Source organism: Anticarsia gemmatalis, chromosome 18, assembly GCF_050436995.1.
Source record: "Anticarsia gemmatalis isolate Benzon Research Colony breed Stoneville strain chromosome 18, ilAntGemm2 primary, whole genome shotgun sequence".
Classification (NCBI taxonomy): Eukaryota; Metazoa; Arthropoda; class Insecta; order Lepidoptera; family Erebidae; genus Anticarsia; species Anticarsia gemmatalis.
In genome coordinates, this window is record NC_134762.1 from 9,096,609 (window position 1) to 9,109,712 (window position 13,104).

Sequence of the window (13,104 nt, forward strand, 5' to 3'; positions counted from 1 at the left end):
GGTCGATATTATGCGAAGCAATATAATTTTTTAAAATTCCCCACCCATTTTCCATGGGGTTAAGTTCAGGATGATATGGTGGCAGTCGAAGAACTTTTATGCCATATGGCTGCAGCATGTCGTCAATCTTGTAACAGATATGGTTTTCTTTATTTTTTTTAATCAAATCATACAGTTAATTTTTTTTCATATCTTGATTAAAAGCTATATTTTTTTCTGTCAGCCATCTCTGCATTTCTATTTTTTTGGAATTAGAATTTGGAGCTCTGTCATTTTGAACATTATGGTATGAGGCATTATCAAGCACAACCACAGAGTTAGGTGGAAGATTCGGTACTAGACGTTCTTTTAGCCACTTTTCATAGTTTTCTGCGTTCATGTTTGAATGGTAATCACCGGAAACACTGTTTGCTTTGTATGTCAATAGTGCGTTAGGTACAAAACCTTGTTCTGAACCAGCATGCACAATGATAATTCTTTGCCCTTTCGACAGGTTTCTCTTTAAAGTTGGTCCATCTTTATTACCCCATCCTTTGTTTTGCACATGATTAGTTAAGATATAGCTCTCATCTGTATATACGATACACCGATTTTCTTGACGATATCTAAGTAAGTTGTTCAGGTAAGAAAATCGTAGTTTTTGGATGTCATGCCGCTCTATAATAACACGTCTGTTATCCACAGTTTTTCGCCATTTGTATCCCAACTTTAACAAAGCTGTACGCAGAGTCGAAATACTTCCCTCATAATTAAGTTTCTCTTGAAATATTCTTTTCAACTTTAGCAAGGTAGGTAACTCGCGATATTCTAAATGGTAATTTTGAATAGTGGAACGTATAACATCAACGTTAAAGTTGTCTAATTCTAACTTCTTTAAACGTTTTTTACGGTCTTTATGCGGAGATTTAAATTTAGAGTCAGATTCCTTTCCTTCAGCCAATATATTAGTTATTGTTCTCTCTGATACCCCCACTGCCACTGCTGTTCTTTTCCGTACGCTATTTAAATGTTCACTTAGTTTCGATATTAAAATTGGACTTGCACTGTAAACTGGATCACTTACTAGTTCCAATATATCTCTCGCATCTTTTTTCAAAAAATCGTATACCTTAGCAATGGTTTCTCGAGTCTAAAACAATAATACGTAAACATCAACAAGGACATAATTTTTCTTATATAGAATCATAATAAATATAAATTATATCTAAATTTAAAACTAACAAATATTTACCTGACTCCTTAAACACTTTCTCCGTGAAGAACTGGACATTTTTGTAACAACTGTACCCGTAAGAAAAAGCGTTATGGACACGTCTTGCTCGGACGACGACTGGCGCGTCACTGTCACACAAATGACAGTTGTATATTTACAAGCGCACTGTTTTGCGCGAAGTCCTTAGCGAGTTTTTAAAAAAAAACTATTTATTAAAACCCGAAATATATTTATTAAGAGACCCAAAATTACACTACTACACGAACTCAAACCGTTGCACCCGGGAGATGTTAATAGAATTACTGAGTGATGCTAACTGCTAACAACAACTGACTACTGGCCGCGTGGCGGTGATGCTTTTATAATAATTATGTATTGCTTGCACAGCAAAACTTATTAACTAATTTCGGATATAACACGTCCCCCCTTGAAAACGGAGCTTCATCTTAAATAAGAAGAACGCGAAGTTTTAAAAACTAAACAGCGTGCAAGAGCTTGAGTTTTACAATCATATAAACATTAAAGTTATTACTAAGAAATAGAAAACATTAGTTTTATATTAAAATCATAGTGATATATATAAAAGATCACTTTATATAATGAAACTTAAGATAAATCATGAAACAAAATAGAAAAGTAAATTTTACTTCTAGAATATAGATTAGAGATAGTAATTATAAGTAGTTACCTAATAAATGCTTAGGTTGCGATTAGATTTTTCAAAAGGTCTAAATTTTACATTCTTATTCATTTTATTTATTTCAATTTCAGGTAAGCTTTGAATTGACCTTCTGTCAAATCCTTCAGAGTTTTCGGATACATTAGTTAATTCCATAGAGTGATTTATTGAAGTTTCATTACTACTTTTACTATCATTATAACAATGGTTATATATCTGTATACAACAGGATGGGTTAATGCATTTAGCAAAACATTTTTTATATAATTTATATAGTGAGTAAATGACAATTATACCAACTATTACATAAGTTAATGTTGAATAGTAATGACCATATTTAATAATGTGAGATTGATTCTTTACATTATTTATCTGGTTTTCTAAACTGTCTAATTTATGCGAAGCTAATTTAAATGATTCTAAATCTATGTTTGTCAATGAAATAGGAGAAATTTCGTGTAAACTGTCATTTAGTATATTAAATTTGCAACAATCATCTTCTGTTATGTCATAATTGATTGACAATTGACTCGGTAAAATTCTTTTATAAGTATGTGATGGATAGAATTGCAAGGTTTGGAAATACGCAATACAATCATTTTCCAAAGATAACAGGCCAGTGCCTTGCAGAGAATAATCTTTAATATTATGATTACATTTTAATGTTAACTTATTAGGTTTGGATTGGACAAATATGTATTTTCCATTATTTAGTTTTTGCCAAATATTAATGTTACCATAAATAAGCTTATTGTGACAAATATCAGGAAGTGACAAGGTTACTTCCGTTAACAGTTTTGACTCACAGGAAGGATTATTGATCGTTGACAAAATAGAAGGTAAAGGACATATCATATAATTTGTATTGACACTCTTACAACTAGTTATATCATCTAACATTGCGTAGTTTAATCTATCATCAGTTATTGCTATATAGAGTTTAGATGGGTGAATCAATACATATGTTAAAAAGTTATTACCTTCTTGAGGAGTAGGTAACGGTAGGTTTTTGTACACATTGAACCTCATAGGGTTAATCAGAGGAATTTGGATTACAAACATAATCTTATTATTATAATAATACGCAATTAATTGTGACAGATCTATAATATTATGTATATTTTGTAAAGATAAGGTAACAGGAAATTCAACATTCGATTTAAATTGTTTACTATTTGAAAGTTCGTTATATAATTTTGTAGGAGATAGGACATAGGGGTGTAAAATATTTGCCTTTGCAAATAAAATAGAATTTAAAATTGTATCAAGAATATTAGAGATTGACAATAATGATCCTTCTAAGACATTAAATAGGGAATTAATTTTCTCAATATTCATTAAATTAGTATTTGTTTTATGATTTTCAGTAAATATGTAATTAAGTTTTTGTATTTGCTTATCTAATTTAATTTCATTTTCATTTAATTTGTGTATGGAAATATTAAAGTTATTGATGGTGGACTGAACGACGTGTATGTTGTCCTTCATGAGGGAAAATATTTGATTTTCATTTTCTTGACAAGATGTAATAGCTTCATCGTATTTTCTAGCGTCATCTGCGTCTAGAGTACCGAAAAAGAACTTTAATATTTCGCCACCTAATTCGAGTGACCTTTTAGAACGATCATTGAATCTTTCGGAGATAAGGTGAGATAAAGAGTTATACTTAAGAAAATTAGCATTAATTAATATTTCTAAAGGGTCAATCGCATTTTTACAATCTAACGAAATTATAGCTAAATTCTTTGCTTTTTCACAGAAAGCAGATACACTTAAAATAGATTTTTGGATTTTATCTAAATAAGGTTTGATAGGGGCGACTTCGACGTGAGTAATCACATTCCAGAAGTCGTTGTAAAAATATGCAATTGATGACGGGTCAAAGTATATACCCGGACTATGAGAGATATATTCGATGGGGTCAGCCAAAACCAATCTGTAACAATGGCAAATCACGCTGGTTTAATTTCGTTAACATGATATTTGACATGTTTTCTATTTATGCTTAAAGAAACATTGTTTTTACCATGAATTTTTACTATTTTATAGGGACCTTTCCAAATTGGAGATAAGGCTTTCCTTAACCTATGATGATGTTTTAAATAGACCATATCGCCGACTTTGTAAGTTTTAGATGAGGAGTTTGTATCATAATATTTCTTTGATGCTTCTTTACTTTTAGTTATATTTTCTAAGGCCCTTTCGCGAGCAAAACGCATCCTGTATTGTAAGGCGCGAATATAGTCGTGATAGGTAGTGCTATCATTTGATTCATATAAACTACTGGGTATGGAAGGTTTGTGGCCAAATAATAACTCAAAGGGAGTATATTCTGTTGTACAATGAGGCGTTGTATTATAGGACAAGATGGCAGTCGCTAAATAGCAATGCCAGTCGTCGTGATTTTCGTTTACGAACGACTTTAGATACTCCTTGAGAGTGGCGTGGCTCCTTTCTAGAGCGCCATTAGTTTGAGGGTGATACGGGGTTGAAAATAGATTTTTAATTTTAAGAATTTCTGTTAATTGTTTGAAGAGATCGGAGGTAAAACAGGTACCTTGATCAGTAAGAATCATTTTTGGAAAACCGAATAGAGAAAAGAAATGAATTAGATTTCGTGCTACTTCGTCAGTCGAACATGTTATCATAGGATAAGCGGAAGAAAACTTGGTCAAATCGTCCTGAAGCGTTAGTATATACCTGAATTTTTGAAGGCCAGCTTCGGGCAGAGTACCGACAATGTCGAGAGCTAATCTCTCAAACGGTTTGGTACTGGAGGAGGTAATGACCATTGGTGCTTTGTTTGAAGAGCGCATAGGTTTGTTTATTTGACATAGCCTACAATCTTTTACAAATCGTTCAATATCTGAACGCATAGATTTCCAGTAATAGGATGCTTTTATCCTATTGTACATCCTTTTTACGCCTGGGTGACCAGCAATAGTGGTACCATGATTTTCTTTTAAAATATTCGGGACCTCAGCGGGAGTAGGATATATGATTTTATTTTTATAGATATGCACTTTAATTTGAGTGCCATGAAAAATATACGATATCATATTATAAATTTTAACATACACTAATTTTGTAAAAGGCTCTGAAAAATCGGATATAGCTAATTCTTTTTCATAATTTTCGTTAGAAATAATTTTGTTCCGTAATTCCATAAGTAATTTATATATTATTTTATAACTTGTTTCGTCGTAATGATGTATTTTAGTATAAAGAAAATAAAACGTTCTATTATTAGAATCTACAGTGTGAACGGTTTCAAGTTCACGTTCACGAGCGCGTAACTCGTCAGCATTTTCTACGAGTGATAACAACTGCTCACAATGTGGCATAGAGTAATCAAGGTCCAGAGACATCGGGCATGCTATACATTTTTGTTTGGCTAAATGAAGGGATTGACTATGCTCTTCTATGACAGTATCGTTGTTTGATGCGGTTTTTAAAAATTGCTTTTTGAAGTATTGTTCATAAGTTGATTTATTTAAATTTGAGTTAGAAGTTAAGGCGTTTACGGGATATCTAGATAAAGTATCGACATTAGAATTTAGTCTACCTTGTTTATAGACGATTTCGTAATTATATTCCTCTAGTTTGAGTCGCCATCGTATAAGACGACTACCTGGATCTTTGACATTGAACAACCAAACTAAAGGTCTGTGATCCGTAACGATTTTGAATTGGTAGCCATATAAATAGGGGCGGAACGTTTTCACACCGAAAAGAATAGCTAAAAGTTCTTTTTCCGTTGTGGAATAGTTTCCTTCTGCTTTGTTCAAGGTCCTTGACGCATAGGCTATCGGTTTATCCTTGCCGATTTCACCTTGGGAAAGAATGGCTCCAATGGCATAATTAGATGCGTCAGTGGTAAGAATGAATGGCTTTGAATAATCAGGATATTGTAACAAAGGTGCTGAGACTAATTTATTTTTTAACGTTTGGAAAGCAAGTTCTTGTTCTTGCGTCCAATGGAAATTAACGTCCTTCTTTAAAAGAGAAGTAAGAGGTTTAGTAATCTTTGAAAAGTTTTCGATAAATCTGCGGTAGTATCCGACTAAGCCTAGAAATGATTTTATATCCTTGGCGTTTTTGGGAGATGGAAGACCTTCGATGGCTTTTATTTTGTCGGGATTAGGCGAGACACCTTTATCAGTGATTACGTGACCGAGATAAGTCACTTCTCGGCGTAAGAACTCGCACTTGTCTGGTTGTAGTTTTAAATTATGTTGCCGAAATCTTTCAAGGACTAATTTTAGCTTATCGAGGTGACTAGGAAGATCTGGAGAGTACAAAATACAGTCATCTAAGTAGACGTAACAGTGTAATCCTTGAAGACCAGATAGTACTGTATTCATAAGACGCTGAAAGGTGCTAGGGGCATTTTTAAGCCCAAAAGGCATTCTGTTGAACTCATAGTGACCAGATGTTTCGTTTGTGCCAACAATTGTGAATCCTGTTTTTGCTGCGTCAGCAGGATTTAATAAAATTTGGTGAAATCCACTTACGAGGTCTAAGGTTGTAAAATATTTAGAATGTCCTAATTGGTCAAGAATATCTGTTATCAGAGGTATAGGATAAATTTCAGACACCGTGACATCGTTAAGACGACGATAATCTATGACGATACGCCATTTACGTTTACCTGAGGCGTCTGCCTTCTTTGGGACCACCCATACAGGGGCACTCCATGGTGATTGAGAGGGGCGTATGATATTTTGTTTCAGCATTTTAGTTATTTGATTGTCCACTTCTTCCTTGTGGCATTCCGGGAAGCGGTAAGATTTTACGTGAATCGGAGCGGCATTTCCCGTATTTATAGAATGATCGATAGTACTTGTATAGGTGAGGGGTTCACCTTCGAGATGGAAAATATCTGTGAATTGAGAACAACAGTCTAACAAAGCTGCTTTTTCTTCAGGATTTAAGTGAGAGGTTCGTATTTGATTTAGAACTAGATTTTGTCTATCAGTAAGAGAAAGAGAAGTTTTATTTACAGTTTCGATATTTGAAATTGGCAGACACTCTGTGAGGCTATTATCCACAGGTGTGAGATTAACGGAATAATTATTAACTTCAATTTCAGATTCAGTTGTATTTAGAATTGAAACATTTACTCTACGATTTGGCTTTAAGGTGACAACACAATTCGCGACATATACTCCTTCAGATATTTTATGATCAAGAACTAAGGCTTCTTTAAGAAGAGGTAACTCATCTGCACTGTTTGACACTCCACATTCGATTACAGCTTCGGAACGAGCAGGGATTTTATAAATTGGCAGTTTGAAACGTAAAGGTAAAGTATGATTTTGCATTATTAAACATTGCTTATCATAATCTATGACAGCTTTAAGATAACCTAGACAATCAGTACCGATTATGCCATCATATTCAAGATGAACATTATTAACAACATGAAACTTATAAGAAAAAACGTCTGAAGATAAATAGAATTGCATTTGAAAAGTACCTAATGTTTGGCAATATGTACCGCTATCATTGATTCCTTTAAGTCTCACTATTTCTGGAGATAGATTAGGTTTTTGATAAAGACTTTCTTCTTTTACTAAAGAAACGCTAGATCCGGTGTCGATTAGTAGAACGAGTGACCGGTTAGTATGCTTAGTTAATAAGAAAACATGCGGAAGTGTTACCTTTTTATTAAACGAACTCGTTTCGTAAACTGGTATATTATTTTGATGAGATTTGGGACATTTTAAGGACTGGGACAAATCATCCGACGGAAAAGAGGTAAGTTTGCCTGCTGAATTATCATCATTTTCCTTACAAGGTAAGTCGTTTGTGTAGTACTTAAGAGAGTTATTATAAGATTTAGATTTATCATAAGATTTAGTATTATCATAAGATTTAGAATTATCGTAAGATTTAGTATAGGATTTAAGATAATCATAAGATGTAGTATAAGATTTAGTATCATTATAAGATTTAGTATAAGATTTAGGATTATCATACGATTTAGTATAAGATTTAGGATTATCATATGATTTTGTATAAGATTTAGGATTATCATACGATTTAGTATAAGATTTAGGATTATCATACGATTTAGTATAAGATTTAGGATTATCATATGATTTTGTATAAGATTTAGGATTATCATACGATTTAGTATAAGATTTAGGATTATCATACGATTTAGTATAAGATTTAGGATTATCATATGATTTTGTATAAGATTTAGGATTATCATACGATTTAGTATAAGATTTAGGATTATCATACGATTTAGTATAAGATTTAGGATTATCATACGATTTAGTATAAGATTTAGGATTATCATATGATTTTGTATAAGATTTAGAAATAATTGTGTCATTTTTGAATCCTATGGATTCCGATCGACACGCATTCGGAATCCGATTTAGTTTAAAGGTTCGGGAATTAATGTTTCATTAACGCTTGAATGGTTCATGGCCGTATCATTCGTATGGCAAAAATTTACATTTGCGTTGCCTCTATGTACATCACTACTCTGTGCATGAGTATTATTACGGTGTTGATTATTGTACTGCCGCTTGCGACACTCGGTTATCAAATGACCGGGTCTTTTGCAATATGCGCAACTTTTACGTGGGAAATTATTAGGAATTTGTGACGATTGAATTTGCATGGGAAAACGATTTTGATTTGAAAGATTTGAATTAGAAAAATTTGTATTATAAGATTTTACATTTTTGTTCTTATTTCGATAGCATTCTGAAGACAAGTGACCTTGTTTGTTACACGTCGAACATGTCTTCGGTGATTTAGAAGAGAGTTTGGTAGCGTTAAATAATTTTTCTTCTTCAATAGCATGTGTGACCGCCTCGTTTAGTGTTTTAGGGTTACGACATCGAACTATATGCGAAAAACTCGGATTTAGACCCATAAGGAAGGTATTGAGTGCTAAATCTTCAATACCGGCGACTCTACCGACTAATTCGTCCTTTTTATCACATGAGAAATGCACATCTGCTAACAACCGCGTAAGACATGATTCTATTCTCAAGGAAAATTGCGTGACTGTCTCCGACGGCAAGTTTTGTTTGCAATTTTGTAAGTCGGACAAAAGATGTGATGAATGTTTCTTCTCACTAAAGTTCTGTTTTAAGAAATCCTTGAGTTCTGACCACTTACTAAAAGTTTTTAAAGAACATGCTACTTGTGCCTTACCTTCCAATTGGGAAATAATAAATTTACATAAGATAGTTTGTTGTTCAACGGAGGCAAGTGAAATGGCATTGTCACAGTTTGTAAGAAAAGCGGGGAGCGTTTCCCTTTTACCATCATATGGTTTAATAAATTTGGTAAGGAAATTAAGAGTTATAGCATTGGACATTTTTGTAGGATTTTTATTTTCCTTTTCAGATTTTACTGAAAGTTCGGAATCCGTCATTGATAATCAACAATAATAATAATAGGTATATGTTTAGATATAAATTTCTAATATAATAATTAGAATATAAGATTTAGATATACAGATTATTTGTTGTTACACGGCTAATTTAAAATAAAGTCTTATAATAAGATTTTCTTTTCAGAGTTGCAGAACGATGCACAAATTATTTCGAATACTTTTATCACAAAATTTCACTGCACACACAACACAGAAAGTTAAGACTTACGTTGATGATGATTTCGTGTTCCAGATGAAGGCGAAGAGGATCAGGTGAGTTAGCTGCATCATGGGAACTGGCAACAGTTGAAGACGTTGACAACACGGAGCTGCTCTACACCCAGAGGGTTTTATAGGCTCAGTAGAATTTGAGTATAAAAATTTCAGATTGAAGACGTAGGTAATTCAGGTCAGGGTTCAAGGTCTCGATTGCTGCGGCGCCGGCTCACGCTTACTAGCGGAGGCTGAAGGTCGGCTGCAGTCTAGTCAAGGTCAAGACTAGAATTTGGTTGACGGGCTAGCGCTGGCTCACGCTACAAAGCGGAGGCTGACAGTCGGCTAAGGGGTGTACTTGCGTGTCTGATGCGGGCTCACGCTGCGTGGGGCGGAGACTTATCGTCGATCTGACGTGATGCGGGCTCACGCTGCAAGAGCGGAGGCTTACCGTCGACCTTGCGCTGCTAGTACACACTCACTAAGAACTGTCCGAATGCTGTGGTCTGAACACGGGTCCAGAAAGCCAACAGCATCCCACTTCTGACACCAAATGTTTTGCGCGAAGTCCTTAGCGAGTTTTTAAAAAAAAACTATTTATTAAAACCCGAAATATATTTATTAAGAGACCCAAAATTACACTACTACACGAACTCAAACCGTTGCACCCGGGAGATGTTAATAGAATTACTGAGTGATGCTAACTGCTAACAACAACTGACTACTGGCCGCGTGGCGGTGATGCTTTTATAATAATTATGTATTGCTTGCACAGCAAAACTTATTAACTAATTTCGGATATAACAGCACGCACACAAAGTGCCGCGCGCACAACTGAGTTGATATAACTATACCAGATCCAGCTGATCTAGTGAGAGAAGAGTTCGCTGAATATTTTTGTTCTAAAGAAGGTATGGTTACATGGCAATACAAGTATTGTTAAATAAACGACTTTCGGCATTTCGGGAGCATTTTATTATTTTAGCAAGTCATTTCGAGCTTTATTTTAGACTAAAACCCTGCACACACTTAATATAGCTGTATCAATAAAGGTTATATGTACTTGTAAAATTGTATTATTATTTCTATGACAACACTACCTACTGGAAATTCTTTTACCAACACCCCAAAACGACACCCCTAGAGTTCCGTTAAGAAATAGCATTTATTAGCGACACCATAGTGTAATGCTGGTGTCGCTTACAAATTATGTTTGTTAACGGAACTCTACGGATGTCATTAATAATCGCGGACAAACATACCTACATACATAGATACATACAAACAAACATGCGGATTAAACTGAGAACTACCTTTTTTTGAAGTCGGTTAAAATACCAAAACATTCTCAGCTTCTCCTAAGTATAACAAATACTTTTCTGAAAACCGCATCAAAATCGGTTCAGCCGAACGCGACAAATCGCAATGTATGAAGACTACCCACTTCTTCATTTTTACTATGATAGAATGTATAAGAAATGATAAAATGTATGTAGGTACTTACATCAGTTGACATGCTCGATTGAGGCCGATCCTCTGTAGACACGGTAGATCGTGGGCGATTCCTTTCTTGTATGAACATCATAGCTTTAAATGCAAACCATTTTGAAACGGATATTTCGTCTCGTCCGGCTCCGCTTCTCATACTATCTTTCACTTTTTTATTTTCTTTCGAAAATGTTGATTGTAAATTTTTGATCTTTTTTTCTACTTCCTCCTTAGTAAGTTCAAATGAGTTGGCCATTTCAAGAAGCGCATCATGACGTTTTATTTTATTTCGATAATCTTTGTGAACAATGTCCCATAGAAGAGGTTTATTTTTGTATTGCTCGATAAATTCTAAAGTTCTTTCATTCGTGCACGCGGTCGCCGCCATTTTGCGCGTCACGAGACAAATACCGGTATTCACGGCCGCGAGCTTCACACAACTAAATACTAACACAAGCAGGCCAGGTAGATATCGCGCGGGCAGGCGGCGGGAGACAGGGAAGCGGGCGGCACGCGGCGCGGAGTTTGATCGACGTCGACTAGTCCATTTTAGCATCGATCGATCGAATCGAATCGATCGACAATCGATCGATCAGTCTGGTAGGAAGTATCGATCGACGATCGATCGGTTGGTCTGGTAGAAACAATCGATCGACGTCGACCAATCGATTCTACCATCGATCGATGCCGTCGATCGATGATCTATCGATTGGTCTGGTAACACCCTTACAATGTGTACTTTACAAGCAATATTAAGTTACAGGAGCAAGATCAATATCAAGGTCAGAATTTTGATGTTCCAAGTATTTTTATAAATGGTTATAAAACTTCGTCATAATGATTTTATTCTAACAAAATTCTTTACACAAACAATATCGGGCCACTAATAAGGATTTTCAGAAGAAAACCAGGGTAATTTTAGTAAAAAAGATATTTATTTTATCAATAACTTAAACTAAATGCTAGAAGTGTCCTCCGCCGGCAGCAATACATGCTCTACATCGCCTAATAAAAGATCTTTTAATCCGACGCGCATAACCGGCTTCTTCAATTTTACTAGCTGCTACTTGAATGCGTGCACGCAACTCTTCCACAGAACTTATTGCTTCGCTGTACACTTTTTCCTTAATACAGCCCCAGTAAAAAAAGTCCAACGGGTTAAGGTCTGGTGAACGTGGAGGCCATAAAATTGGACCCAGTCGCCCTATCCATCTATCTGGATATGTGTTATTTAAGTGTTCCCTTACACGAACAGCGTAATGTGCTGGACACCCATCATTTTGTAGCCACATCTCGTTTCTTATCTCCTGTGGAACATCTTGCATCATCCAGGTAAAGTATTTACTAAGAAATTCAAATACATATCCGCATTTAATATTGCCGGCAACTCAAATGGGCCAATGATTTGTCCGTTAATAATGCCAGTCCATAAATTTATTTTAAACTGATACTGCGATCGGTCTTCACGTATCAATCTTGGGTTTTCAAGTTGCCAGCTGTGTAAATTATGGAGGTTCAAAAAACCATCTTTTCGACACGTTGACTCGTCACTCCATAAAGGCAATGCTCACTTTGTTAGGGTGATATGGCTAAGTGTAGACAGGAACTTTATATATAAAAGGCGTGTATTTTAATAACTACTTATCTAAAGAAAAGTAAATATTATAATAAAGTTGTAGCCAGATGCATGTATATGGTTTAATTGGCATGTGAAAAATTGAAACCTTGCCGAGTCAAAATGTTAAAAATATGCATTTATTTTCTATATTTTCATATTTCCCAACATTCTTTTGATATAATCTGGTTATTTAACTATTATATTATTATTCAACAACCTTATAATATGTAAAATAATCAACTACTGGTGTTAATAATTTTTGGGTGTTTAAAAATTAAATGAAAGAATTGTTTATTTTTCTTATTTTTATTTTATTCTGAGTCATAGACAACTAAAACATTATCTAAGAACTGGGCTGGCGATGTGACATTATTTTCATGCCTAGCCCAGCTCAAATACCAAATAACGGTCATTATGTGAGCACAGCAACCCACCGTTCCTCGACCAACAAGGCAATTGCAACAATATCCCATTACAGCTTCTCTGCC

The 13,104-nt window shown here is 34.7% G+C and overlaps 1 protein-coding gene across 1 annotated transcript; it reads right to left on the reverse strand.

Moving 5' to 3' along the window:
* Positions 1–19: 19 nt before the first annotated feature.
* Positions 20–6,033, reverse strand: LOC142980596 (uncharacterized). The gene is made up of 2 exons (XM_076126063.1): positions 1,232–6,033; positions 20–1,129 (listed from the first exon to the last, which is right to left on the reverse strand). Exons 1-2 carry the CDS (start codon positions 1,268–1,270, stop codon positions 176–178), a joined length of 993 nt encoding a protein of 330 aa, XP_075982178.1. The 5' UTR covers positions 1,271–6,033; the 3' UTR covers positions 20–175.
* Between the last annotated feature and the right edge of the window lie 7,071 nt (positions 6,034–13,104).

Excerpts from the sequence above, each read along its gene's own strand:
- LOC142980596 (XM_076126063.1), bottom strand. The coding sequence starts at position 1,270 with ATGTCCAGTTCTTCACGGAGAAAGTGTTTAAGGAGTCAG. Across the intron at positions 1,130-1,231 it reads GAAAGTGTTTAAGGAGTCAG|ACTCGAGAAACCATTGCTAA; the intron begins GTAAATATTTGT and ends TTATTGTTTTAG.